Source organism: Saimiri boliviensis, chromosome 4 (assembly GCF_048565385.1).
Source record: "Saimiri boliviensis isolate mSaiBol1 chromosome 4, mSaiBol1.pri, whole genome shotgun sequence".
NCBI classification, from domain to species: domain Eukaryota; kingdom Metazoa; phylum Chordata; class Mammalia; order Primates; family Cebidae; genus Saimiri; species Saimiri boliviensis.
Window position 1 is genome coordinate 166,447,180 of NC_133452.1, and position 27,837 is coordinate 166,475,016.

Consider the following 27,837-nt stretch of genomic DNA (forward strand, 5'->3'; position numbering starts at 1 on the left):
CATCCCAAGAGCATGTTTCCTTGGACTGATGCGAGGTGTCCTCTTAGTGAGCCTTTATTCTTGCTCCCCGCCCCAACTGACTAAATTAAGTGGAAGGTGATTTTGAATAGGACTCTTCACCCCATTTTCCAGTTGCAGATCCTTGAGTTTAGAGTAGACACTGTCATAAGGTAGACTTCTGGGTCAATGGACTGGTACTCCAAGGCTTCCAGTCTCTGCTCTGCCTCTTCTATGCAGAAAGCATCATCTATATAGTGTGGTCATGTGTTCTACCTCAGTTTGAATCCTGGCTCTGCTGCTTCCTAGCTGTGTTATCTTGGATAAGTCATTTACCCTCTCTGCTGTTTTTTCTTTATCTGTAAAGTAAAAGTAGTACACACTTGATAAAGTTATCATGAGCATTAAATAAGTTGCTGCGCATAAAGCTCTTCATATGGTGTGCCAAGCACTGCTCTGGTTGTTAATAGTATTTATGGCCGGGCGCGGTGGCTCACGCCTGTAATCCCAGCACTTTGGGAGGCCGAGGCGGGTGGATCACAAGGTCGAGAGATCGAGATCATCCTGGTCAACATGGTGAAACCCTGTCTCTACTAAAAATACAAAAAATTAGCCGGGCATGGTGGCGCGTGCCTGTAATCCCAGCTACTCAGGAGGCTGAGGCAGGAGAATTGCCTGAACCCAGGAGGCGGAGGTTGCGGTGAGCCGAGATCGCGCCATTGCACTCCAGCCTGGGTAACAACAGCGAAACTCCATCTCAAAAAAAAAAAAAAAAAAAAAAAAAAAATAGTATTTATGTACCTGTATATATATTACCATATACATGTAGATCTCACAGTATTCAGCAAAAGCTAACCTAGCCTCATGGCAGCTGCTTTCTATAGCCCTGGTTCTATTGTTTCCCTTAAAACCTGATGAATAAATGAAGAATTAGGATACACTATCATCAATACATGAACCTCAGCCGTGGAAATCCAATGCCTGGCACAGTATTTACAAAAAGGAATTGAGAAAAATACTCTCCTAGTAAAACTACAGGATTAACCAGTATAAGAACTGTGGCCGATAGCTGTCCAACACTACTTTCTTAGCACCATTAGAACATAGTGACAAGGTCCCTAGAAAGTGGTTTTATTTTCCAGTTTGAAGTAAACTGTTGGCCAGAATGGAATTTTTGGACCCATCTGGGAAAGCAACAGCATTAACCATTTCCTCCCCACACGCATTCCAACATCTGAACCCCATCCGACCAACACCCAGAAAGCAACAACATAAACATCCATATTCACTTTATTTTTAAACAGAGGAGCATGTACCCAAAGAGAAGCACAACTGAGAACCACCACTGGGGCTTGCTGGAAGTGATCCGCCCCAGCCTTCTGACTTCAGAGTGTCTCAAGTTCCAGTGGCTGTGGGGATGGAGCTGCCCCTTGATACGCACTTTAGAAAGGTCAATTTCCCCATCCCCCAAAAGAAATGGAGAAAAAGAGGTAAGAGGTCAATGAATCCCTGGAAGACTGTCCCGGCATCCTTTCAGGGATGGTGTATGACCGACCATCAGTCCACAAATGTGACTGCTAAGGGTCTAGTAACAGCAAATGGAGCTGGGCAGAGTATTAGCCTGGATGACATGCACCCAGCACTAGATTAGAATACACCTCTCATTAGAACGAATGGAGCAAAGCCCTCAGAAAAGATACAAAGGCAGAGACATTGATTAGAACATTATCTCCTAACAGAGGTGGGGCCATTACCCACCATTATTGTAAAAGAACTGTAACTAACCAAAACACATATAGGCTTCTTTAATGGAGTTAGTAAAACTATGGCAGGTTGGGAATCAGGGCAAAGGTACTGTTCCCAGGTGGAAAAACCAGGAGAAAGGGAGCCGTGCGGATAGGGCCTTGTTCCAGTCTAGGCTGTCAGAAAGGAGCCCTAGCCCAGAATGACAGCCAATAGCCGTGATCATTATGTAGGGCTGAACCAGAGGAAACCAGGCTGAGCCAAGAAGGTGTGAGTATCTTGAATGGCTCTCCAAATCCAAAGATTATTCATACTCTTCATCCCCTCCATCAAGTGTAAAACCACAAAGTGTGACACACTGGAGGCGGACTTCTGGATACGCCTCATGGCATCTCACAATCTGCATGGAGGGAAGAGGGAGGTGGAGAACATGGACATCCTGTCTCCCACTGCAAGGGTGTGGAACGTGGTAAGGAGACCCACCCGTGACGGGGTGTGGCAAGGCAACAAGATGTCTCGTGCCTGGCGTGGGATTTCAGCCAACAGGCCTTTTGGCCTGAATTCACCTCAAGGGGACGTCTCCATGGAATGACCGTGATTCCCAACATGGCCAGAAAACCCATCTATCCCACTCATGGGGCAGATGATCAGAGGAGCTGCGCTTTTCCCTCCTGAGTAACTCAGGCTGAAGTAGGGCCGCACAGGACCACAAAAGGTAGCATGAGAGAAAGTGAAGGTGTGACACCTCTCTGTCACGTTGTAGAAGGAGACCTCACCAGCATCATAGTCCAAGAAAATCCCCACCCGCTGGAGAGGGGTCCGCAGGGGGAGGGCAGTCATTGGGGAGGTAAGAGCCCAGTATTCTTTCCCATACCACAAGGACACTGCCCAGAATCCGTTCTGGGGGGCTGAGGTTACTCCGCCTTTTCTGCACACTGAGTCTTCACAGACACCTATGGTCCACTTGGCTTTATCTCCCACCTCTACCTCCCAATAATGTCTCCCAGCGATGAAGCATGGAGAGCCCAAGACACAGGGAAACAGATTGAACCGCTCGGGGTTGTCAGGCAGGTCCTGCTGGAGGTAGCTGTACCGGACTTGCCGCAGATTGTCAGAGAGGATCAGGCTGGGGTAGGCTGTGTCTGGGTCCAGAGTCACGTCCACTGTGGAGACACAAAGAGGAGTGAGCTGCGGGCCAGGAAAGCCTACTCCACCCAGCCTTCTTCCACCTCCCCAAGAACATGAGCTTCCCACGAGAGGCTGCGCTCATTTTATTTAAAATATATTCTAAATTTCACATTTCAAAAACGACAGCTTGGATTAGCTGGTTACCAGGATACACTTAAAGTACTGAATTTTAGCCCCACAGCTTGCTTTCACATCTGAAGCCACAACATCCATTACGAACTGAGTTTAAGAGATAGGGTCTTGCTCTGATGCCCAGGCTGGAGTGCAGTGGTATGGTCACAGTTCCTTGTAACCCCAAATTCCTGGGCTCAGAGGATCCTCCTGCCGAAGACTCCCAAGTACCTGGCGCCACAGGCGTGCACTACCACCCTGGCTAATTTTTAAAAACTTTTTGCAGAGATGGGGGTCTCACTCTGTTGTCCAGGATGGTCTTAAACTCTTGGCCCCAAGCAATCCTCCTACCTCAACCTCCCAAAACAATGGGATTACAGATGTGAGCCACTGTGCCTGGCAGATACACCGAACTGAGGTTTTCTTACGTGCTCACCATCCCTTATTCTGAAAACTTCGGGGGCCCAAAGTTTCACAGAATTCGGAATATTACAGGTTTTAGACAGGCAGGGTCTGGCACAGTATTCTTTTTTTTTTTTTTTTTTGAGATGGAGTTTCGCTCTTGTTACCCAGGCTGGAGTGCCATGGCGTGATCTCGGCTCACCGCAACCTCCGCCTCCTGGGTTCAGGCAATTCTCCTGCCTCAGCCTCCCAAGTAGCTGGGATTACAGGCACGGGCCACCATGCCCAGCCGATTTTTTCTATTTTTAGTAGAGACGGGGTTTCATCATGTTGACCAGGATGGTTTCGATCTCTCGACCTCGTGATCTACCCGCCTCGGCCTCCCAAAGTGCTGGGATTACAGGCGTAAGCCACTGGGCCTGGCGTGGCACAGTATTCTATAATGAAATATGAATAGGTCTGCTTCGAGATCCATGAATATTTACATCATGAAGGAGACTCTAAATAGTGCCACATAATTTCAGGTTTTGATTTCCTACAAAATAATGACAACACTTTCGGCTTTGAGAGATTTGGGATTTTAGAACTGTGGACAAGGAACTGGGAACCTGTATCAGTATGCTCACCTTTCAAATCACTCTTTTTTAACATTTCTTTTACTTTTTATTTTTTGAGATGAAGTCTCACTCTGTCACCCAGACTGTAGTGCAGTGGCATAATCATGGCTCACTATAGACTTGATCTCCTGGACTCAAGCAATCCTCTCATTTTGGCTGCCCAAAGTGTTAGGAGTACAGTGTGAGCCACTACACTCAGCCCAAATCACTCTTTTATCCATTCTAGAAGATTTTTACTCTGCACATCCAAGCCCTATTCTTCTTCTTCTAATGTCCAGTGCAAGATACACATCCTCCAAGTTTTCCTCCATCTCCCTAGGCCATTAAAACCTTCCTGTTCTGAAATCTAAACTGTGTATGACCCATGTCATCTCCTCTGGCATTTAGTATCACAGCATCTTGCTATCAAGTTTTTTCTCGCTTCAGAAGCACTGATACGGGCTGGGTGTGTGGCTCATGTCTGTAATCTCAGCACTTGGGGAAGCTGAGGCAAGAGGACTGCTTGCCTACATGAGTTTGAGACCAGTCTGGGAAGCATAGTGAGACCCTGTCTCTACGAAAAATAAAAGTAAATTAGGCAAGCATGGTGGTGCATGCTTATAATCCCAGCTACTCAGAAAGCTGAGGCAGGAGGATCACTTGAACCCAGGAGTCTGAGGCTGCAGTGAGCTATGACCACGCCACTGAATACCAGCCTGGGCAACAGAGAACCCGCCTCTAAACTGAGTAATAAAAATGTTAAAAATTAAAATAAATAAATAAAGGCAATGACGTATTCTCTCATTTGCACTCCGCATCTTGTTCAGGAGGAAGATTACCAAATATTACCTCTCAGAAATTTAGGCCCACAAATTTTGACTGCTACAGAAGACAGGCAACTGGCAGAGGTAACCAAGAACCCCAGCAACTCAGTTCCTGGTTCAATAATCTGCCTACGACAGCTGCCTACCTCGTGCTTGTGCCACGTGTACACTTCCAGACAGACAACGTAAACCCCAAGAGTAGGATGCCGTAGGCTCTTCTGCTCCTCTGAAATACCCTGCACAATGTCAGGCAGCGCAGGACACAAGCGAGGTACTCAGGAAAATACTCGCGGAAAGAATTAAATAAGGATCAGAGCCAGTGCGCACCAAGGACTGCAGATCCACTGTATGAAGAGGACGCTTCAGAACAGAAGGCGGCTGTGACTGTGGGACGAATACACCTTTGATCTGAGGACTCCTGCAAGGTTAAATTTTCCCAGGCTCTACCGTAGGGTGAAAATGGTTGAGAGGAAGAGCAGTTTCACACTTTGCCCTGAGGCACAGTAATGGGATGACACAAGACTCCTAGACTCTCTCTAGCACTCAGACTGGAGCTCAGTCAGTCCTGCCTGTCACACACCATGGTTTGACCCCGAAGCTGGGCATGCAGAGCGGTGCAGTTGCGCACCAGCTCTGTTCTGCTTTTGGGGAACTGCAGTTTCCGCCCTGTAATCCTTCTTCAACACCTGAGGTTGATCTTACCCTATGGCTTCAGCTCTGACAAAGTTATAAACACAGAAACAACTGCGGATTTCTGTGGATCTTTATACATGTAACCTAAAAAATCCAATTTAAGCCATTTCCAAAATCATTCATACTGGCAGTTGGGTTCCCAAGGATTTTTACTCCTTACCCTAATATGGTTTTGTCTCTCATCACCTACCTGAGTATAATTGAGCCTCTCTTAATTCTGAAAGAACAAATGAGAAAAGTTACAAAAGTGATGAGTGTTTCCAGGAAATACATAAATGAAGGAGCTCTGGTTAGTCATCATAAAGCAGTGGTCTCCTCTAGAAACCCCAGAACTCTGCTGTCAGTCAGGCACTGATTTTTCCGTATGCTCTATGGCTCTACCATCCAACCAAAAGCTTGAAGGGGAGACAGACTGGGAACCTTGAGTAGAGGGAAAACCACAAGCCTGAGACTGGTGGAACATGAGATCAAACGGAGCCCAAACCAAGAGTGCTACGCCCTAGTGAGTCAGCCGGCCCTGCAGAGGAAAACGCAGTTCCAACCTCACATCACACACGAACGTCTGAGAGCTGAATGGCTCAAGTGACACTGACACTCCAGGGCAAACATGACCGTTCCTTTATAAGGCGAAGCAGATCCCACTAAGCCTTTTACGTGGCAAGAAAAGAAGACAGACCCAGATCAAGGAATGTCATGCCTGAACTAACCACGTCTGGTATTATCCGCTGTACCAACTGCAGTTTCTCCCCATTTGTCTTGCTTGCAGAGGACATGTATCTGCTAAATCTATGTTACCAGATGCCCCCAGAGTATCTATCTGAGCAGGTGCAATGCAAATTAGAGCTCAGCATATACATTACAGAAAATTATCAAAGATTATGGGGGCTTGTAATTTGGAATAATTAAGAAAAGGGTTTACCTACATTTAAGGATTTCAGAATCCACCAGACTGCCCAGGAATTTTAGAATTCAATATATGGCCAACTCTTTACTGAACGTGGATCGTGAGGAGAAAAATTTAGATTTGCAAAAACTTCTCCAAATGCCTAGAACACTTTATTTAATAAACATACATAGCTGGGCGCGGTGGCTCACGCCTGTAATCCCAGCACTTTGGGAGGCCGAGGCGGGTGGATCACGAGGTCAAGAGATGGAGACCATCCTGATCAACATGGTGAAACCCCGTCTCTACTAAAAATACAAAAAATTAGCTGGGCATGGTGGCACACGCCTGTAATCCCAGCTACTCAGGAGGCTGAGGCAGGAGAATTGCCTGAACCCAGGAGGTGGAGGTTGCGGTGAGCCGAGAACGCGCCATTGCACTCCAGCCTGGGTAACAAGAGCGAAAACTCCGTCTCAAAAAAAAAAAACTATACATATAGGACTTATTATGTTTCAGGTTGTATTCTACAAGTGTTAGAAATGTAACCCTATTCTTCTATCTTAGGAGGAAAGAACTATTATTGCTCTTATGTTACAATGAGGAAACTACCCGTAGAATCCTTACTAAGTGGTAGAGCCGGGCCCAGAGAGCCAAGGCGGCCCGACTCCTGACTGCCTGTCAGGGTGGCTCGGTTCCTCCTGCCGGAGCTGGCACTTGTGCCCACAAGCAGTAGGAACTCCGTAAATCACAATGATAAATACTGGCTCAAGTGAAATGTAACCAGGATAGGTTTTGTTTATACTCTTTCCTGAATACAAATCAATTGTGGATTAATTCTGGATGGCTGATTTTTTTTGCCTCCATCAATGCAGATTGAGAACTGACTAAATACACTTAACAGACTGTTAATTGAGAAAATTGAGGCCACAGGGAAGATGTGAAACATCAGGGAAGGCTGGCCAATGGGTAGAGCCTTATCCTATTTTTCTCACTTTCAGTGCAGATGTTCTTTCCAAGCAACTTTACATCAAAAGCCCAGGAGGTAGACAAATTTACCTTGGATTTTCTCCATATCAGACTGCATTTTTTCTAGGAAAAGAAAACAAAATATTCAGTTTGCATCCCACTATCTGGCTGGAAAATATTTCCTTTCAGGGAATATGCAGACATTGAGTATAAATCTGTCTACCTCACGAATCTCTCCACACGTTACCTGTGAACTGCTTTAGCCCCTCCGTCAAGAATAGACATTTTTGGGCAAAAATGTGGATTTTCTCTTGCAAATCTGGAGGAGTGATCCAAGGTTCAGGAATCCTGATTCTTTCAGCCCTAAATTGAAAAAACATGAGTAAATTATTTCCCCCAATTCCATGACCTTCCAAGAACCAGGACCACCTAAGCTAAACTGTCCAGCACAGATGGACAGTCTTTGAAACCAGCCCCGACACCTTTTCCCACCGTCTCTTCCTGGGCTATGATCCTCTAGACCAAAATAAGGTAGATATTGTAGTCATTCTTGTATCTCCCACAGCAGGTAGCTCACAGCTTTCCAAATATTGAGTATCCAAAACGATTTACTGAATTACATATGAGGCTGACTTTGCTGGAAAACAATCTTTGATATTTATGGTGGGCAATTACCCCGAATTCTCAGGTTCCCAAATACGGAGAGACTGACATGTTCAGAGAGAAAGGCACTGTGGGGGACAATACCCAATTCCCTCGCCCTGCAAGGATGTCTATGGCAAAGACTGCCAGTTGGCTACCCAATACCCGTTCCACCACCTTCCACCTTTAATGGCTCACAGCTGCCCAGTCCTTCATAGCTACATGTGACCTTGTGACTGAGTTATGGCCTATGAGAGGTAAGATGTATCTCATGGTGTTTTGAGAAGTCTGCTTAAAAAAGTAACATGACCAGGAACAGTGGCTCATGCCTGCAATCCCAACACTTTGGGAGGCTGAGGTGGGAGAATTGCTTTGAGGCTAGGAGTTTAAGACCAGCCTAGGCAACATGAGAACTTGCCTCTACAAAAAAGAAAAAAGAAGAAAAAGTAACGTCATGTGACTTATTTCATTCCTGTTGGCTGGCATTCTACCAGCTACTGTGGACTCTACGAGAACCACAGCTCAGGATGGTAGAACAGTGAATGCGAAGAAACCTGAGTCTCTAAGGATCGCTGAGTTACCATACTAGCCACAGGCTACCTACCCACACATTTCTCTTTTTCTGAGACAGAGTCTGGCTCTGTCACCCAGGCTGGAGTGCAGTAGTGCAATCTCAGCTCACTGCAACCTCCACCACCCAAGTTCAAGCAATTCTCCTGCCTCAGCCTCCCCAGTAGCTGGGATTACTGGCAGGTACCACCATGGCTGGCTAATTTTTGTATTTTTAGTAGAGACGGCATTTCATCATAATGGCCAGGCTGGTCTCAAACTCCTGACCTCAGGGGATCCACCTGCCTCCGCCTCCCAAAATGCTGGGATTACAGGTTGAGCCACTGCGCCCAGCCTGCACATTTCTTTTATGGTAAGAAAATATTTTATTATGTTTAAGCCTTAAGCCAATAAAATTTTGGGTTTTCTATCTTATACAGCCAAATTCAATCTTTAATGTCACAAACTGCTATGGTCTGAGGGAGCTAACTGCGTATGTTAGGTCGGAGCTAGACTGGCATCATAAAGTAGCAGGTAACAGGAGTATCTGCTTGGGTCATGTGGCTGGGACTAGCATGAACTCCATCTCTCCGTCTTAGGGTCCCTCAGGAACCTCAATTCCAACAACGTGATTCTATCAACACAGGCCTCCCAGCCCCATCGATGAGGCCCTCTCCCGTATCTTTACATGCTCCCCCACGGTCAAGCTCTATTTTGCTTTAGGGGGTTTCACCACTCAGGGTCTTAATCACCTTCAAAGTACAGCTCCCTCTAAGTCAGTCTCCACCTGAAGGCACTCCTGCACCAGACTTTAGCTTCCCAGGGCCCATCCTACTCGCCTAGTCACCTGTCCTGCAAATACAATTCTGCCCTGGCTTACCGCCCCCTTCAAGCTCTCCCCGTCTGGTCATGTCCAGCTGCCAGGGAGCTCTTCCTCACTTTCTTTTTGATGGTACATAGAGAATAGCAAGAATAAGAGCCAGAATCCAGGTGGCTCATCAGTAATTATGTAAATCTAGGTCAGTCACACCTTTATTAGGCCTTATTTCCCCCATTATAGAAAAAAGAAAAGAGAGAGACAATGAAGGGGGAAAGCACTGTGAAATGTGTAGGAAGCAACAATCATAAACTACCCTTATACTCAGCCCAGGTCCCGGTAAGGCCACACTTCTCCATGGAAGTGTCCTCACACCCCTAATCCACCAGCAGCCACCCACGTGAATGCCCCACTCCCTCGATTTTACTGAGAGCTGTGGTTCATGGAATTCTTTGTATACTAGTGACTCTCTTCAGGGATACGTCAATTTGATAAGACGCCCATTCTCAGGCTCAGGGCTCCTTTCAGGATTTACCAATGTGCGGGGGACAGTCTTCTCCTATGTGATCTTTAACACTAGGGACACAGAAAACGTTACCTGCTCAGTGTGTCCCCGATGTCCTGTAAGAGAAACAAGAAACAGAACCATGAGAAGTCATTTCACAGATGTCTGCTGAAAACCCAGCTATAGGCTGGCTCTCCTGGGAGAGGAGGCAAGGATCGCTGGAGCATAACTCAGTCCTGAGGAGCTGAAAAGCAGGCAGAGAAAAGCGAGCTGCACGGTATTTGCCATGGCAGCATTTCCCACACCCTCCTCCTGTACCCACCAGCCACTGCTCAAGGACCTCCGGATTTAAATTTACTAACTCAGGCATCCTTCCCTTGGACCTCAACGTGCCTACCTGTCCAGCTTGCTTTCTTTTCATTATGAAATAAGGTCAAATACACAGAAAAGCTGTTAGCACAAAGAGAAGAACTCCTGTATACTCCTATTTTTTTTGAGGCAAAGTTCTGCTGTCACCCAGGCTGGAGTGCAATGGCGTGACCTCAGCTCACTGTACCCTCTGCCTTCCCGGGTTCAAGTGATTCTCCTGCCTTAGCCCCGAGTAGCTGGGAATACATGTGCACGCCACCACACCCGACTAATTTTTGTATTTTTAGTAGAGATGGAGTTTCACCATGTTAACCAGGCTGATCTTGTACTCCTGACCTCATGATCCACCCACCTTGGCCTCCCAAAGTGCTGGCATTACAGGAGTGAGCCACCACACCCCACTTCAGTAATGTTGTTTACAGCTGTCCCACCCTACCCCCTTGGGTAAACCAGGATCATTCATTTCACTTAGTTATAATGTGTACATTTTAATTTTTAATCATTGTTATTTTACTAACACAACCATAAAAACAAGATTATTTTATTATAATTAATTTATATTTTATATATTTCTATAGAGATGAGCCCTGTTCTGTTGTCCAGGCTGGAGTACAGTGGCACGATCACAGTTCACTGCAGCCTCGACCTCCTGGGCTCAAGTGATCCTCTGCCTCGGCTTCTCAATTAGCTAGGGCTACAGAAGCACCTCTCAACATCTAGCTATTTCTACATGTTTTTGTAAAGGTCAGGTCTCACTATGTTGTCCAGGCTGGTCTCAAACGCCTGGGCTCAAGCAATTCTGCCACCACGCATCTAGAACCAGAGGCACACGCCATCATGCTTGATATGACACGTGTCTTCAACTGGAGCAGTTTCTCAGCACTGCTTCATCTTCATGACAGGGCACTGTTTAATACAAGCCCATTACTGCATAGAATGTCCCTCCCTTTAAGTTTGTCAGATATCTGCCTCATGACTAAATCCGGCTTGTACCATCTTTGACTAGTATATGTTGTGTCTTTCTAAAGGTACACAGTATTTGCTCGGCCCTTACTGGTAATACTAATTTTAATCACTGTACAGTCACTATTTTATCTTTTGTAAGCAGTAAGTAATCTGTGATACTTCCGGTACTCATCAAACTTCCCCGCTTAGACGTAGCATGCATTGATCATTTTTGTGTGAGTTAACGCCAAGTGGTCATTTTTCTAACTTCAAAATTCTGATTTAGTTGACATTCTAACAGAAGAATTTTGCTTTTTTATTACCATGAACTCAGATTATTTTATTCAATGAGTTATAATCCATTGCTGTTCTTATTTCAGTGCCCCCAAATGTCTTAGACTTGGCTAGTGTCCTTGTCGCTCCTCCTCTATCCCTTCCCATCTCATTCTCCCCTCCCCATTTTTTCCCAGTTTATATTTCGTCTCCACTGTAAAAATAAGCAGATACCTAGGCCAGGCGCGGTGGCTCATGCCTATAATCCCAGCACTTTGGGAGGCCGAGGCGGGTGGATCATGAGGTTGAGAGATCGAGACCATCCTGGTCAACATGGTGAAACCCCGTCTCTACTAAAAATACAAAAATTAGCTGGGCATGGTGATGCGTGCCTGTAATCCCAGCTACTCAGGAGGCTGAGGCAGGAGAATTGCTTGAACCCAGGAGGTGGAGGTTGCGGTGAGCTGAGATTGCGCCATTGCACTCCAGCCTGGGTAATAAGAGCGAAACTCTGTCTCAAAATAAATAAATAAATAAAGCAGATACCTGTATTTTCTAATTCTCCCTTCTTTTTTTTAATTTGAGACGGAGTCTCACTCTGTTGCCCAGGCTGGAGTAGTGTCGCAATCTTATCTCACCGCAACCTCTGCCTCCGGGATTCAAGCGATTCTCCTGCCTCAGCCTCCCAAGTAGCTGGGACTACAGGCACATGCCACCATGCTTAATTTTTGTATTTTTAGTAGAGATGGGGGTTTCGCCATCTTGGCCAGGCTGGTCTCGAACTGCTGACCTCAGGTGATCCACCCTCCTTGGCCTCCCAAAGTGCTGGGATTATAGGCGTAAGCCACCATGCCTGGCTTTCATATACAAAAAGTAGCATACTCTCTATTTTACATTTGTATTTTCCACATAGCAATACATAGTGGAAAACACTCCATATCAGTTCGTAGGCAGCATTCTTTTTCTTTTTAAAACTTGCATAATATTCTATCATGTCTATGTGCATAATTAACTAAAACAATCTCGTAGGTTTCAAAGTTAATTTCCAATATTTTGCAATTACAAAACGTTGCAGCAAGTAATCTTGTGCATATGTATTCTCAAACATTTTCATGCTTAGTTATATTTTCAAAGTAAATTCTTAGATTTTTAAAAATTTATTGATACATAGCAGACATACGTATTTTGGGAGTACATGTGATAATTTAACATGATTTAACACACTCATAATTTGTGAAGAAATCAGTGTAACTGGGGTATCCATCACATCTAAAGTATTTGCCTTTTCTTTATGCAAGAAGCACTGCAATCATTCTCCTCTAGTCATCTTGAAATATAAAATAGATTTGTAAACTACAGCCACCCTGCTGACCTATCAATCTCTAGGTCTTATTTCTTCTATCAAGCTGTGTATTTGCACCCATTAATCAATCTCCCCTCATTTCTTCTTCCCCTACCCTTCCTAGAAAAGTTCTTCGTAAATTCCGTGTGTGTATATGTACACATACACACAGAGTTTTGTTAAACATTGCAAAATTCTCCTCCAAAAGGGCCTAGGATTTTGCATTCCCGACCACCCACTGGTGTATGAGCATCCCTCCCACACTTCGTCAACAGTGTATTCAGTTTAACATTTTTGCTATTCTCTTTTATTTTTTATTTATTTTATTTTATTTTATTTTATTTTTTTGAGACGGAGTTTCGCTCTTGTTACCCCGGTTGGAGTGCAATGGCGCGATCTCGGCTCACTGCAACCTCCGCCTCCTGGGTTCAGGCAATTCTCCTGCCTCAGCCTCCTGAGTAGCTGGGATTACAGGCACCCGCCACCATGCCCAGCTAATTTTTTCTATTTTTAGTAGAGACGGGGTTTCACCATGTTGACCAGGATGGTCTCGGTCTCTTGACCTCGTGATCCACCCGCCTCGGCCTCCCAAAGTGCTGGGATTACAGGCGTGAGCCACCGTGCCCGGCCACATTTTTGCTAATCTAACAGGTAAGAAATGATATCTTAGTGTGGTTGTAGTTTGCGTTTCTCTTATTGTAAGAATAGCTGAGCATTTTTTCACCTGTTCACAGACCAACTTACGTCTTCTGGAACTTGGCTCTTTCTGTCTTTTATCTATTTTTCTCTAGAATTTGGGTCTTTTCTTTCTTGATTTTTAAAAGGTCTCTGTATGTTAGAAGTATCATTTGTATTTATGATATTTGTGGCAAATAGTTTCTTTCAATTTAATACCATCTTTTGACTGGTTGCAACGTGTGTGTGCTTTTTTTCTTGTACTAATACCACTTGCTTTAATTACATAGGCTTTAAAATATGGCGTAATAATCTAGTAGGCCCAGTTCTCCCTCAGAGCTCCTTTTTCTCAGTGTAGCCCAGCTATTTTATTTTATTTTATTTTATTTATTTTTTTTTTGAGACGAAGTTTCATTCTTGTTACCCAGGTTGGAGTACAATGGCGCGATCTCGGCTCACCGCAACCTCTGCCTCCTGGTTTCAGGCAATTCTCCTGCCTCAGCCTCCGGAGTAGCTGGGATTACAGGCACGCGCCACCATGCCCAGCCAATTTTTTGTATTTTTTTTCTTTTTTTTTTGAGACGGAGTTTTGCTCTTGTTACCCAGGCTGGAGTGCAATGGCGCGATCTCGGCTCACCACAACCTCCGCCTCCTGGGTTCAGGCAATTCTCCTGCCTCAGCCTCCGGAGTAGCTGGGATTACAGGCACGCGCCACCATGCTCAGCTAATTTTTTGCACCATTAGTAGAGACGGGGTTTCACCATGTTGACCAGGATGGTCTCGATCTCTTGACCTCGTGATCCACCCGTCTCGGCCTCCCAAAGTGCTGGGATTACAGGCTTGAGCCACCGCGCCCGGCAATTTTTTGTATTTTTAGTAGAGACGGGGTTTCACCATGTTGACCAGGATGGTCTCCATCTCCTGACCTCGTGATCCACCCTTCTCGGCCTCCCAAAGTGCTGGGATTACAGGCTTGAGCCACCGTGCCCGGCTTATTTTATTTAAAAAAAAACAAAAACAAAACAGAGTCAGGCTGGGCACAGTGGCTCACGTCTTTAATCCCAGCACTTTGGAAAGCCAAGACTGGCAGGCAGATCACCTGAGGTCAGGAGTTTGAGACCAGCCTGATCAACATGCAGAAAACCCCTCTCTACTAAACATACAAAATTAGTCAGGCTTGGTGGCGCATGCCTGTAATCCCAGCTACTCAGGAGGCTGAGGCACGAGATTCGCTTGAACCTGGGAGGTTGAGGTTGCAGTGAGTCGAGATAGGGCCATTGCACTCTAGCCTCGGCAGCAAGAGTGAAACTCCGTCTCAAGGAAAAAACAAAACAACAAAAACAAAAACAAAAACAGTCTTGCTCCGTTGCCCAGGCCGGAGTGCAGTGCTACAATCATAGGTCACTGCAGGCACAACCTCTTGAACTCAAGTGATCTAGCCCAGCTTTTTTTTTTTTTTTTTTTTTTTTTGAGACTGAGTCTTGTTCTGTCACCCAGGCTGGAGTGCAATGGCATGATCTCAGCTCACTGCAACCTCTGCCTCCTAGGTTCAAGTGATTCTCCTGCCTCAGCCTCCCAAGTAGCTGGGACTATAGGCATGTGCCACCACATTCGGCTAATTTTTGTATTTTTAGCAGAGATGACGTTTCACCACGTTGGCCAGGCTGGTCTCAAACTCCTGACCTCAGGAGATCCACCTGCCTCGGCCTCCCAAAATGCTGGGATTACAGGCATGAGCCACTGTGCCCAGCCTATCCCAGCTATTATTATGTGCTTATTTTTTCTAACTGAAGTGGACTATCAATTTGTCGAGATCCAGAAAAAAAGCTTGTCGATATTTTTATTGTAATTCTAAGGGTAGGAAGGGGGGGATAAGGGATGAGAAACTACTTTAAACACTACATGGGTGATGGTTACACTGAAAGCCCAGACTTCACTATACAATATATCCATGTAACAGGAAAAAAAGAAAAAAACAAGGACAACTTGCTTTTACGATGCCTTATCAAAGAATAAGTGATACCTATTTGTTCAAGTTTATTTTGTGTCTTTCAGGAATGTTTGAATATTTTGTAATTTTCTCCACACAGACTTTTGTACATTTCTTATAGATTTATTCCCAGGTAGTTTATCACTTTTGGTTTTTTTGCAAGTGGAAACTGCATATTCTCTTCTGTCTTCTAATGGCTATTATCTGGCATATGAAGGCTGCTGATTTCTCTATATTAACTTTTCCCAATTTTTTTTTTTGCTTCAAATAGTTTTATTTCCATTTGGTTCCCTTCCCAATTTTTATGCCTGTAATTCTTTTATCTAACTGAACTGGTTACAACCTGTGATGCAGTGTTAAATAGAGATAAATGACATTTATCTCTATAAAATGACATTTATCTCTATTTAACATAATAGAGATAAATGTCATCTTGGCTGCTTCTGCCCTCAATGGGAGTGCCTCCAGTATTGCCCCATTAATTAGTATTTAGCTTGCTTTTCCAGTGACTTCCAACATAAGCACTTTTTGAAGTGCTCATGGAGACCCTCTTCCCTTACTGAGTATATGACTTTCTTTCTCCACCTTCCTCATCATCCACCTTCAGTTTCATGCTATTTGTTTAAAAAATATTCTTAAAAAAAAAAAAAAAAAAAAAAAAGCTTTAGCCTGGCATAGTGGCTCACCCTATAATACCAGCACTTTCAGAGGTTGAGGCAGGTGGATCATCTGAGGTCAGGAGTTTGAGACCACTCTGGCCAACAGGGTGAAACCGAATCTCTACTAATATAAAAATTAGCCGGGTGTGGTGGTGCATGCCTGTAATCCCAGCTACTCAGGAGACTGAGGCAGGAGAATCACTTGAACTTGGGAGGCGGAAGATACAGTGAGCCGAGATCCCGCCACTGCATGACTGTGCCTGGGCAACAGAATGAGGCCTTGTCTCAAAAAAAAAAAAAAAACCCAAAATCAAAAACAAAAAAAAAAACGGGCCAGGCGCGGTGGCTCAAGCGTGTAATCCCAGCACTTTGGGAGGCCGAGGTGGGTGGATCACAAGGTCAAGAGATCGAGACCATCCTGGTCAACATGGTGAAACCCTGTCTCCACTAAAAATACAAAAAATTAGCTGGGCATGGTGGCGCGTGCCTGTAATCCCAGCTACTCAGGAGGCTGAGGCAGGAGAATTGCCTGAACCCAGGAGGCGGAGGTTGCGGTGAGCCAAGATTGCGCCATTGCACTCCAGTCTGGGTAACAAGAGTGAAACTCTGTCTCAAAAAAAACAAAAAAACAAAAACCAAAAAACAGACAAACAAAAAAACCCACCAAAGTTTTAAAGCCTTAATTATGATGCTTGCTTCAGCAGCAGATATCCTCAAATGAGAACCATGCAGGGAAGACTAATGGCTCCTGCATGAGGGTAACACACAAATTTGTGAATTGTTTTCAACTTCTAATGTTCACAGCAGCACTATTCATAATAGCCAAAAGATGCAAACAACCAAAACACCCGTTGACTGATGAATAAACAAAACAGAGTATATATCCATAATAAGAAATAAAATACTGAAACATATTACAGTATGAATGAACCTTTAAAGAAGTATGTGAAGTGAAAGGAAAAGGCCATGTATTGCATGATTTCAATCATCTCTAATACGTAGAATAGACGAATCCACAGAGCCAGGAGTCAGGGGTAGAAGGAAATGAGGAGTGATTGCTTCATAATGTGGGGTTTCCTTTTGGGTGGTGAAAGCATTTTGGATCCAGATGGTTGATAATTGTACAACTTTACTAAATGCCACTTTTGTGCCTGATTTTACACTATAAAACGGTGAAATTTAAGTTAGATATATTTTACACTATAAAACGGTGAAATTTAAGTTAGATATATTTTACAATCAAAAAAAAAAAAAAAATGAAGAAGCCTGGATGTGGTAGTTAACGCTTGTAATCCCAGCACTTTGGGAGGCTGAGGCAGGTGGACTGCTTGAGCCCAGGAGTTTAAGACCAGCCTAGGCACCAGGCACGGTGGCTCAAGCCTGTAATCCCAGCACTTTGGGAGGCCAAGGTGGGTGGATCACGAGGTCAAGAGATTGAGACCATCCTGGTCAACATGGTGAAACCCCGTCTCTACTAAAAATACAAAACATTAGCTGGGCATGGTGGCGCGTGCCTGTAATCCTAGCTACTCAGGAGGTTGAGGCAGGAGAATTGCCTGAACCCAGGAGGCGGAGGTTGCGGTGAGCCGAGATCGCGTGCCATTGCACTCCAGCCTGGGTAACGAGAGTGAAACTCCATCTCAAAAAAACAAAAAGACCAGCCTAGGCAACGTGCCAAAACTACATCTCTACAAAAATTACAAAAATTAGCCAGGCATGGTGGTGGACACTTGTAGTCCCAGCTACTGGGGAGACTGAGGCTGCAGTGAGCCATGATCATGTCACTGCACTCCAACCTTGGTTTCAGAGTGAGACCCTGTCTCAAACAGCAACAATAAAAAGTAAGAAAAAACCCCTCAAATCCATCTTGCAAAACCTAATCCCGGATGAGACTGCTTTCTCAGTGCCTGTGCCACAGCAGTCAAGATTTAAGAAAGCAAAGCTGATAAGAAAGTTACACAACAGGACGCAGGACGGAATGGTTACACTATAGATGTTCACTGACCAAGCACTCCTCCTGGTTCTCGCTGGCCAAGTGACTTTCCCATACTCTCAAACAGTAACTTCTTCCCATGTAACAGAAGACCCCGTGAAACTAATTCCTGGCACATAGACTTTAGTTCTAATTTCCACCTGCCTTCTCAGGAACCACGCACTGTTCATCAGTGTATCGTTTCTGGCGACTTCAGTGTCCCCTCTCTCTCACCTGGAAACCTTACAACACAGACTCCTTTCCCACTCCAGGTAAAACTCCATCATCCTGCCTCATCTCTAGGTATTTTATGACACCCCCTTCTCCTCAGTCACCTACTTGTGCAGTCTCCGGTTCAGGTCCCTGCTCAACTCCCTCTAATATGGCTCCTGCCCCAAGTATTCCACTGTGGCAGTTCTACATGAGGTCTACATAATAATGGTCATGCTATTAAATCAAATTTGCATCAGCTTTGCAATTCATAGTAATGCGATTTCACCTCAATTGCATTACTATGGTGTTCACTCCCTCCTTCCTGAAACAGGCCTGGCCACATTCTACCTCCCTGGCTAACTGTCCTCTTTGCAAATTCTTCCTTTTCTCCCCATCAAACACTGATGTTCATTACAGTTCAAGCTGTCTTTTATTATTCTAAACCAAGGGTTGGTAATCTTTCTTAAAGGCCAAGCAGTAAATATTTTAGACTCTGTGGGCCATATAATCTCTGTTACAACTCAACGCTGCTGGTGTAGCAGAAAAGCAATGATAGACAACACATAACAAACAAATGAGCACGGCTGAGTTCCAATAAAAATTTATGAGTACTAAATTTAAATTTAATATAATTTCACATATAATAAAATACATTTGGCTGGGCGCAGTGGCTCACACCTGTAATCCCAGCACATTGGGAGGCTGAGGCAGGTGGATCACTTGAGGTCAAGAGTTCAAGACCAGCCTGGGTAACATGGTGAAACCCCATCTATAATAAAAAGATGAAAATTAGCTGGGTGTGGTGAAGGGCACCTGTAATCCCAGCTACCCAGAGGCTGAGGCAGGAGAATTGCTTGAGCCCAGGAGGCGGAGGTTGCAGTGAGCTGAGATCACATCACTGTGCTCCCTCCTGGGGGACAGAGTTAGACTTCATCTCAAAAAAAGGAAAAAAAGAAAAAGAAAAAGAAAAAGGGAAAAAAAAAAATTTCTCTGATTTTTCCTATTTAACGATATAAAAACCATACTTATCGCCCAGGACATACAAACACAGGTGATGGACCATAATCTGCTGACCCTTGCTTTATGCCATCATCGATTTTTTTTTTTTCCACATGTAGAGCATTTGTTTGTAGGGAAGCCACAAGCTTCATGCTTCTCATCACAATGACTCCAGATTCCTGTTGGGTGTGTTATAAACAGAGGAGCCATTCTTCAGGCCCCCTGCTCTGAGCACACCTCGCCATCATAAAATTTTAATGGCTTTTATCAATACCTATAAAAACTGTCCGATCGCCACACTAAAATATAATTCAGGATAGTTTATTCAGCTCTTAATCCCAGGGCCTAGAATGGTGTCCCATACAGAGTAAATAATATGCACGGAATGAGCGAACGACAGACAAGCGTTAGCTCATTCCGTGTGGCTTTGCTGGGGTCAGTCTGTGCAGCTTCATCAGCAGCTCTCCAGGGTTACACCACAGGACCTCTCAGTGACCCCAACCACTCCTGCTCAGGTGCTCACTGTTTTGTGGCCATAGTCATATGTTAAAACTACAAGACACTCGAGTGAAGAGAGTGAATGACATGTGGTCTAAGCCCGTCGTTATTAACACGAGGTCACTGAGGCCCAATGAGGTGGAGAGCCTTGCCTGTAATCAGACCACCTGTCAGTGCTGAGCAGGCCCAAGTACCAGGTCTTCTTTTTGCCATTCTCTTGAGACAATGCAATTGACTAATCCAAGCTGTGCCAACCAGAACTTCTAGCGTACATAGTTTCCTTCCACAGTGCACAATGCAGAGTGTGGCAAACTCTTGCTATTCCTGAGAGTTAACACGAAGACAGGGCATCCTGGATACTACTTGGCAAAGGAAGAAGGGAGGCTAATTTCAGTGGACACTGCTCTGGCAGAGCTCGGTAACCCTTACCTGCAGGAGTTCCCTGGTGGGCTGCTGCTGCTTCTCTTCCAGCTGAGCGATCAGGCCACTGAGGTGGGAGATGTTGCAGGAGAACTGGGTGATGGCACCATTGATGCTATTGTAGATGGCCAAGTCCAGCTCCTCAAGGCGGGCCAGGAGGCGATACTCATGCTCCTTTAAGGAGTGATACAGCTGCTCAAACTCCCAAACAATCTTCTCCCTTTCCATCTGGGTTAGGCTCTGTGCAGACGACAGGAAAAGGCAGTAAAGAGAAAAATGGCTCATTTCTAGGGCCTTCACATTTCTCCGCTGGCCACCTACCGCAAGACCTCATCACGGATGAAACAAGCACAATGCACTTGAATTAAACCTTAGAATGACTGAAAACAAACAAACAAACAAACAAACAAAAGAAGCACAGAGCTAACTCATTCTTGCCAGTCTTTACTGACTGGATATATAATGGCAAGGAACTGAGTTACCCCAGTGACTATTAAGACAAAATCCTTATTCTCAAGTAACTCAGAGAAGTGAGTCAGGTTCATGTGATACACGTAGTCATGGTAAGGTAATTAAAGATAGGGTGACAGCTTGTAATGAAAGAAACTGGTACCATCTTCATGGAAGCAATTTCAGTGCTTATGGGATGAACAAGAGTCCACCACACAGGCAACAAGCAGGAAGCCTTTCCAGGCAGAAGAAATGGCACAGGCAAAAGAGTGGGGAGAGAAAGCAAACGGTGCTCTCTGGCTGCAGCACATGAATGTTGAGGGAAAAGATCAGAAAAACTGAGACTTTGTCACACCTTGCCTGGCAGCCTCTATCGCAACTGGGAGGCATGAAATATTGTCACACGGGAAAGGGACAGGGTCAGATATGTGCCCTACGGAGGACGGTTCCTTGCCCAATTTCCCTTCATATATAACCCATATCCTCGACCTGTCTTTCACGGGTGTTCACAAAATGCTGTCTCTAGCTTGGGGTGGGAAAGAGGTGGTTTCCCTATGGTTTCCTCTTGGTGCTCATTTGTTTGCCATAACTTACTGTCTTTTTTTTTTTTGGAGACGGAGTCTTGCTCTGTCGCCAGGCTGGAAGCACAGTGGTGCAGTCTTGGCTCACTGCAACCTCTGCCTCCTGGTTCAAGCGATTCCTCCACCTCAGCCTCCCAAGTGGCTGGGACGACAGGCGCATGCCAAACGCCTGGCTAATTTTTGTACTTTAGTAGAGACGGGGTTTCACCATGTTGGCCAGGATGGTCTCGATCTCTTGACCTTGGGATCCACCCGCCTTGGCCTCCCAAAGTGCAGGGATTACAGGCGTGAGCCAGTGTGCCTGGCCAACTTACTGTCTTTCTTTCTTCAGCCACCCCCATCACCAGCAGGTCTCTATTTAAAAGTTTTGTTCTAGCCTGGCGCGGTGGCTCAAGCCTGTAATCCCAGCACTTTGGGAGGCCGAGGTGGGTGGATCATGAGGTCAAGAGATCGAGACCATCCTGGTCAACATGGTGAAACCCCATCTCTACTAATGGTGCAAAAAATTAGCTGAGCATGGTGGCGCGTGCCTGTAATCCCAGCTACTCCGGAGGCTGAGGCAGGAGAATTGCCTGAACCCAGGAGGCGGAGGCTGTGGTGAGCCGAGATCGCGCCATTGCACTCCAGCCTGGGTAACAAGGGCGAAACTCCGTCTCAAAAAAAAAAAAAAAAAAAAAAAAAGTTTTGTTCTAAACAAGGAGCCAGCAACAAGCTCCAAAGAAATCAAGCGAAGTCGTACTGGACACAGCCATGCCCTGCATTTATGTACTGACAATGGCTGCTTTTGAGCTGAGCTACAACAGAACTAATCAGCTGTGGCAGAGTCCATATAGCCTGCAAAGCCAGAAACATTCACTACCTAATCCTTTTTAGAAAAACCGGCAGGCCGGACGCGGTGGCTCACGCCTGTAATCCCAGCACTTTGGGAGGCCTAGGAGGGTGAGATCGAGACCACCTTGGCCAACATGGTGAAACCCCGTCTCTACTAAAAATACAAAAAAAATTAGCCGGACGTGGTGGCACTTGCCTGTAATCCCAGCTACTTGGGAGGATGAGACAGGAGAATTGCTTGAACCCAGGAGGCGGAGGTTGCGGTGAGCCGAGAATGTGCCATTGCACTCCAGCCTGGGCAACAAGAGCAAAACTCCGTCTCAAAAAAAAAAAAAAAAGAAAAAAAGAAAAATTGGCAACGTCTGTTCTAAACCCAGCTTCTCCCAAGAGCCTTCCCCCACTGACCATCCCTCTAGTCACCCATATTAGACACGCCCCATGGACATGTCTTTGTTTATAAATCCTTTCCAAAAGTCATACTTCATATGAGCTGGGTAATTCTTTCAAAGACATAAACTACACAAAATAATCTTTCTTTTTTTTTTTTATTCTTTGAGACGGAGTTTCGCTCTTGTTACCCAGGCTCGGCTCACTGCAACCTCCGCCTCCTGGGTTCAGGCAATTCTCCTGCCTCAGCCTCCTGAGTAGATGGAATTACAGGCACATGCCACCATGCCCAGCTAATTTTTTTTTTTATTTTTATTAGAGACAGGGTTTCACCATGTTGACCAGGATGGTCTCGATCTCTTGACCTTGTGATCCACCCGCCTCAGCCTCCCAAAGTGCTGGGATTACAGGCTTGAGCCACCGCGCCCGGCTACAAAATAACAGGCACGAGCTGAACTTCTTAGAAACAAAGAAGGCTGAAACAATCCTTAAATATCAACTAATGCAGTGTTTCTCAAAGTGGGTGCTACTGGCACCTTGGCAGGACAATTCTGCCTGGCATGGGACTGTTTCTTGCATTGTAAGACACTTAGCATGCCTGCCCCAACCTCTCCAATCGCTCGAGTTTTCTGAAGACAGCCAAATAAATACCCACACACCATTGCAGAGGACAGAAACGCAGTACTAGCCTTATGAATCTAGTCCAACGTACTCACTTCACATATGAGCAACCGAGGTCCAGAGAGGCTGTATGACTCCATCTTTGAAATTGAGCCTAGAAGCATGTCCAGCTGCCCAGATGCTCAGAGAAGGGCTTTTCTCCCCCTGGATAATCCTCCCACAGAGGATACCATCATGTGGACAATGACCTGAGTCCACTCAGGCTCACTGAGAAGATTCTCCATCCATCAGACCTATTTTCAAGGAGAGCTGAAGTCTCAGTGCACCGTGTGGGCAGAGCAAGTGGTGGGATCTCAGGACTCCATGGGAATGAGTTCCTTGTCCAAAAGTTATTTACTGCACCCTGCCAGGACTGACAAAAGGATGCTAGACTCTACTAGTCTGGGATTTTATTTTTCAGATAGAAATACCTCTACTCAATGGAGATTTGTCATGTTTTATTTATTGTTCCAAAAACACTGTTAAACACCTAGGTGGTATTAAAAAATGTTATAATATAAAAATGCATTTTACAAATGTCTCTGTACTTTTTGTTGGTTTTTTTCTTTTCAAAACAAAACTCCTGGCTGGGTGCAGTGGCTCACACCTGTAAACCCACTTTGGGAGGATGAGGCAGGTGGATCACTCCAGGTTAGGAGTTCAAGACCAGCCTGGTCAGCATGGTGAAATCCCATCGCTACTAGAAATACAAAAATTAGCTGGGTGTGTTGGCACAATGGCTGTAGGCCCCGCTACCTGGGAGGCTGAAGTGGGAGAATTGCTTGAATTGGGAGACAGAGGTTGCAGTGAGCCGAAACCTCGCCATTGCATTGGTGACAGTGTGAGGCCCTGTCTAAAAAAAAAAAAAAAATCCTAAATACCGCTATCATGAATTAACACATCAGCCACTTGTCAAGGCCTTAAGACTGGAAGAAGAGAACAGAGTAAAAACTTCTTAATTAAGGCACTGTCAAGGAGAATAACCCAGAGAGAAGCAACAGTGGGCCTTATAAAACCCTCTACAAGCACTTGTCTGCAGAATGGTACCAAAGGAAGCTAACTGTACCCAATAATTTTATCTATCTCAGTTTCGGCAACAATAAACCGTGGTCTATGCAGTTAGCAGTTTAAACTTTATTGACAGGTCTGGTTTCCAGGGGTTCCAAACAAGGCTCCTCCATCCTTTCCCCAAAAGTAAGGGAATCTCTCAGTTCTCAGGATGAGTTCTCCCTGTCATGTGCGGTTGATCCACCTGTACCTACAAGTTCTGGTTGACTTGCTGGAGAAGTTTAAGGGAAGTAACATCAGCTCTACAGAATAGGGGAGCACCCGCAGAAGCGACTGTGAATTCCAACAACCCTTACCAAGAGTTCAGCTCGTGCCTGTTCCCCCTGGGCCCGACGTCTCTTCTTTAAATCTTTCACTCTTTTAAGATGGTCCAGCTGGTTCTGGATCTGCTCCTGAGAAAAACAAAACAAATGGGCAGTTCAAAATTAAGTTGACCTTAGCATCAGCATGATCATCCCTCCCCCCACCCCCCAGATGGAGTCTCACTCTGTCATCCAGGCTGGAGTGCAGTGGAGCAATCTCAGCTCACTGCAACCTCCACCTCCGGAATTCTCCTGCCTCAGCCTCCCGAGTAGCTGGGCCTACAGGAACGTGTCACCGCACCCAGCTATCTGTTCTTTGAGTAGAAATGGTTTTTACCAAGTTAGTCAGGCAAGTCTCAAATTCCCGACCTTGTGATCTGTCTGCCTCGGCCGCCCAAAGTGCCAGGATTACAGGTGTGAGCCACCTCACCCAACAGCATGGTCATTCTTATCACAGATGGAATCCACACACCCGATGCCAAGTCCCTAGCTGGTGCCTGTCCTCAGGCCACAGTGCCACCCACAAGATTAACACCAGGGCATAGGGGCCATCAAGCCTCGCCTCTGGCACTTTGTGTCTATATGAGCAGCCTGTCGCTTCAACCACTGAGCTACTGCGTCAGGCCTATTTGTGTCTATCTTAAACAATGAGTCATCTACCTGTCCCTGGTCGGATATTGCATGACTTAGCGGAAATGTGGCTGGAGCAGGAGGCTGAGAGTTGTGTGGTACTGGAGCTTTTCCTCACAAGCATACTGCGAAAGTGACTTGTTTTCCTCATGTGTGACATGGGCAAACACCATCTTCCCAACCTGCTCAAGATGTATCACCAGGGAGTGAAATAACATAGCTGAAAGGTCCATTAATGTTAAGTGATTACGCATGAATGTACTCACAGTTAAACACGGACCTAATTGTGTATTCATTTCTGAAGCCCTCAAGATACAAAAAATACACAGTATCACGGACTCCTTGCAGGTCGCCTTACGAGTGTTTTATATGTAGCACTTTGTCTCCACGTCAGTGTTCAGCTATGCCAGTTAGCAGAGGGCTCCGTGCGTCCTATGATTCCACATTCTTCCTCATAACTGTGTTACCTCCTGGGTCCCAGAGTGGTTAAACGACTCACTCAAGCAGCAAAGAGCTGTTATTTTCTGTGAGCTTCCAGAGCAGGGCAGACTGCACGGAAGTGTTAGAGAAACGCTTAGAGACTAAGGAATGGCCGTTAGTCAGCTAACGTCTGAGCGCGTTTTTGTCTGCGAACCGGTGGGAGCGGAGCGTGTTCCCAGCTCGTGGATGTGCGCGGGTTGTATGCGCTTCCTTCATTCTGTCTAAAGGTCTCCGTGTACAACGCGCCCGAGAGGTAGGAAACTCGGGGGCAAACGGAGCGAGGGGAGTGGGGGTGGGGGGACTTGTGGCTTCTTCGCCAGCCACAGGTTTTCCTCCCGATCCCAGCGCGGAGGCTCCGGGGCGCACGGGGAGGAAATGACGGCTGCGAACCAGCCCCACGTCCGGCTCAGCCATTTTCTGGGCGGAAAAGGGACGCCCTGGGCTCCCCCCCTCCCTTTGTCCGCCGCCCGCGCCCCCAGCTCACCTTGAAGCCCTCCACGGCCTCCTCGAGCGGCAGCACGCTGTGTCCGCGGTGCTCGCGGGAGCGGTCGCACACCACGCAGATGGGCGTCTGGTCCTGCTCGCAGTACAGCTTCAGCGGCTCGCGGTGCTTCTCGCACGCGCCCATCTCCCCGCCCGGGCCCGCCGGCCGCTCGGAGCGCAGCTGCTTCACCAGCTGGGTGACGTTGGCCAGGTGGCGGTTGGGCCGCAGGTGCCGCTGCGGGAAGGTCTCCCGGCACTGCGGGCACGACACGTTGGTCTCCGCCGCGCCCCAGCAGCGCGCCAGGCACGCGCCGCAGATGTTGTGTCCGCAGTCCAGCATCATGGGCTCGCAGAAGTACTGCAGGCACACGGGGCAGGTGGTCTCCTGCTGCAGGCACTCGGCCACGCTCGCGGACGCCATGGCGGGGCCTGCGGGGCGCACGGGCATGGGCCCCGGCCGAGCTCCGCGCCGCGCCCAACTCTCCCGCGCTCTCCGGTCGCAGTTCCCGGGAGGCGCGGGGCGGGCGGAGGGCGGCGCCTCGCCAGACGGGCCCGCGCCGCGAAGACTCGAGATGGCCGCGCCGCTCCCCGCGCCCGGGCCCCGGATGAAGGCGCGAACACGCTCCGGGTCAGGGCCGGGTCGTCGAGGGGCAGAAGCCCAAGGCCAGGCGCGGCAAGCGCGCAACACAACGTGGCCGCGTCCGAGCGGGTCCCGGCGTCCGCGCAGACCCCACCCCGGCGCGAGCGGAAGAGGCGGCTCGGCGGGCGGGGCTTGGCCCGCGCTTCCAGAGAGAGGCTGGCTTTCGGGGCCTCGGGGCCTGGGCTTTTCCTCTTGGAAAGGCCGAGGAGGCTCCGCCGCGGTCCCTGCGCGGGTCGCGCCGAAGCTCCAGCCTCGGCGACGGAACCCGAGAGCAGGTGCTGTCTCCGGGCGCGGCGCTGACCCGCTCTCCCAGCCACGCGCTCCGGGCCTACAGGCTTCCGCGGCTGCCGCGCCCGGCCCCGGGTCTTTGTTCGGATTCCTTTTGGTGCCTGGGTCTCAGCCCTGCAGAAGAAAGCTGGCTTTGTATGGGGGCCGAGGAGCGGAGAAATCTGGCCTCCCCCCGAGTCTGGAGGATGAGGGTTGCCGACTGAGCCCACCTGATACGTGAGGCCTTTTATTAAACAGCCCCATTTGTAGGCACTTGCAGTTTCGTTTAGAAAAAGAGGTTTAATTATCAGACGGTAACGTTTCTGTGTTGCAATAACAAGCCCAGTTCTTCTCTCCTGTGCTAAGGCAAGTTGGTTTACGATTCATTTACCTCAGTTTCTCCCGTGTGAAATGTGGATAATTGTACCGCAGTAAGAAGTACATTTCCTTACAACTTTTACTTTTTGTACCATAGGGTTGTTTATCCATTAAAATAGTAATAAAAGTAATAATAAAAAATAGTAATAAAAGTAATAAAAAGCACAACATAGGGTGGTTGTGCTGAGTAGCAACTACAAATTGCTTGCTCCTTTCTGAAGCATAGACTAAGAATCCTGCGGCGACCCAGGGTCTTGGAGGCCCGCAGTTCTCATGGTCTTAGCATCCAGTGGACCGCCAGCATTTTTAGGTTGGTTTCTTCTCCCTTACTTGGCGTTTCCTAGTTTACTTTGAGATTTTTCTCAAAATTATCCTGCTATCTGAGCAAGACAGGCTTCTGCTTCCAGAT

The 27,837-nt window shown here is 46.7% G+C and overlaps 1 protein-coding gene, 1 non-coding gene and 1 pseudogene across 2 annotated transcripts; 1 reads left to right on the forward strand and 2 right to left on the reverse strand.

Moving 5' to 3' along the window:
- Positions 1-1,269: 1,269 nt before the first annotated feature.
- TRIM27 (tripartite motif containing 27) lies at positions 1,270-26,867 on the reverse strand. The gene is made up of 8 exons (XM_039462654.2): positions 26,145-26,867; positions 24,545-24,640; positions 20,281-20,511; positions 10,010-10,032; positions 7,651-7,766; positions 7,494-7,526; positions 5,745-5,771; positions 1,270-2,903 (listed from the first exon to the last, which is right to left on the reverse strand). The coding sequence occupies exons 1-8, from the start codon at positions 26,589-26,591 to the stop codon at positions 2,308-2,310; spliced, it is 1,569 nt and encodes a 522-aa protein (XP_039318588.1). The 5' UTR covers positions 26,592-26,867; the 3' UTR covers positions 1,270-2,307.
- Positions 16,862-16,962, forward strand: LOC120361186 (U6 spliceosomal RNA; annotated as a pseudogene).
- Positions 19,465-19,593, reverse strand: LOC120361198 (small nucleolar RNA SNORA11). The gene has a single exon (XR_005577542.1). It is a non-coding gene; the product is annotated as a small nucleolar RNA SNORA11 (small nucleolar RNA).
- Positions 26,868-27,837: the final 970 nt, after the last annotated feature.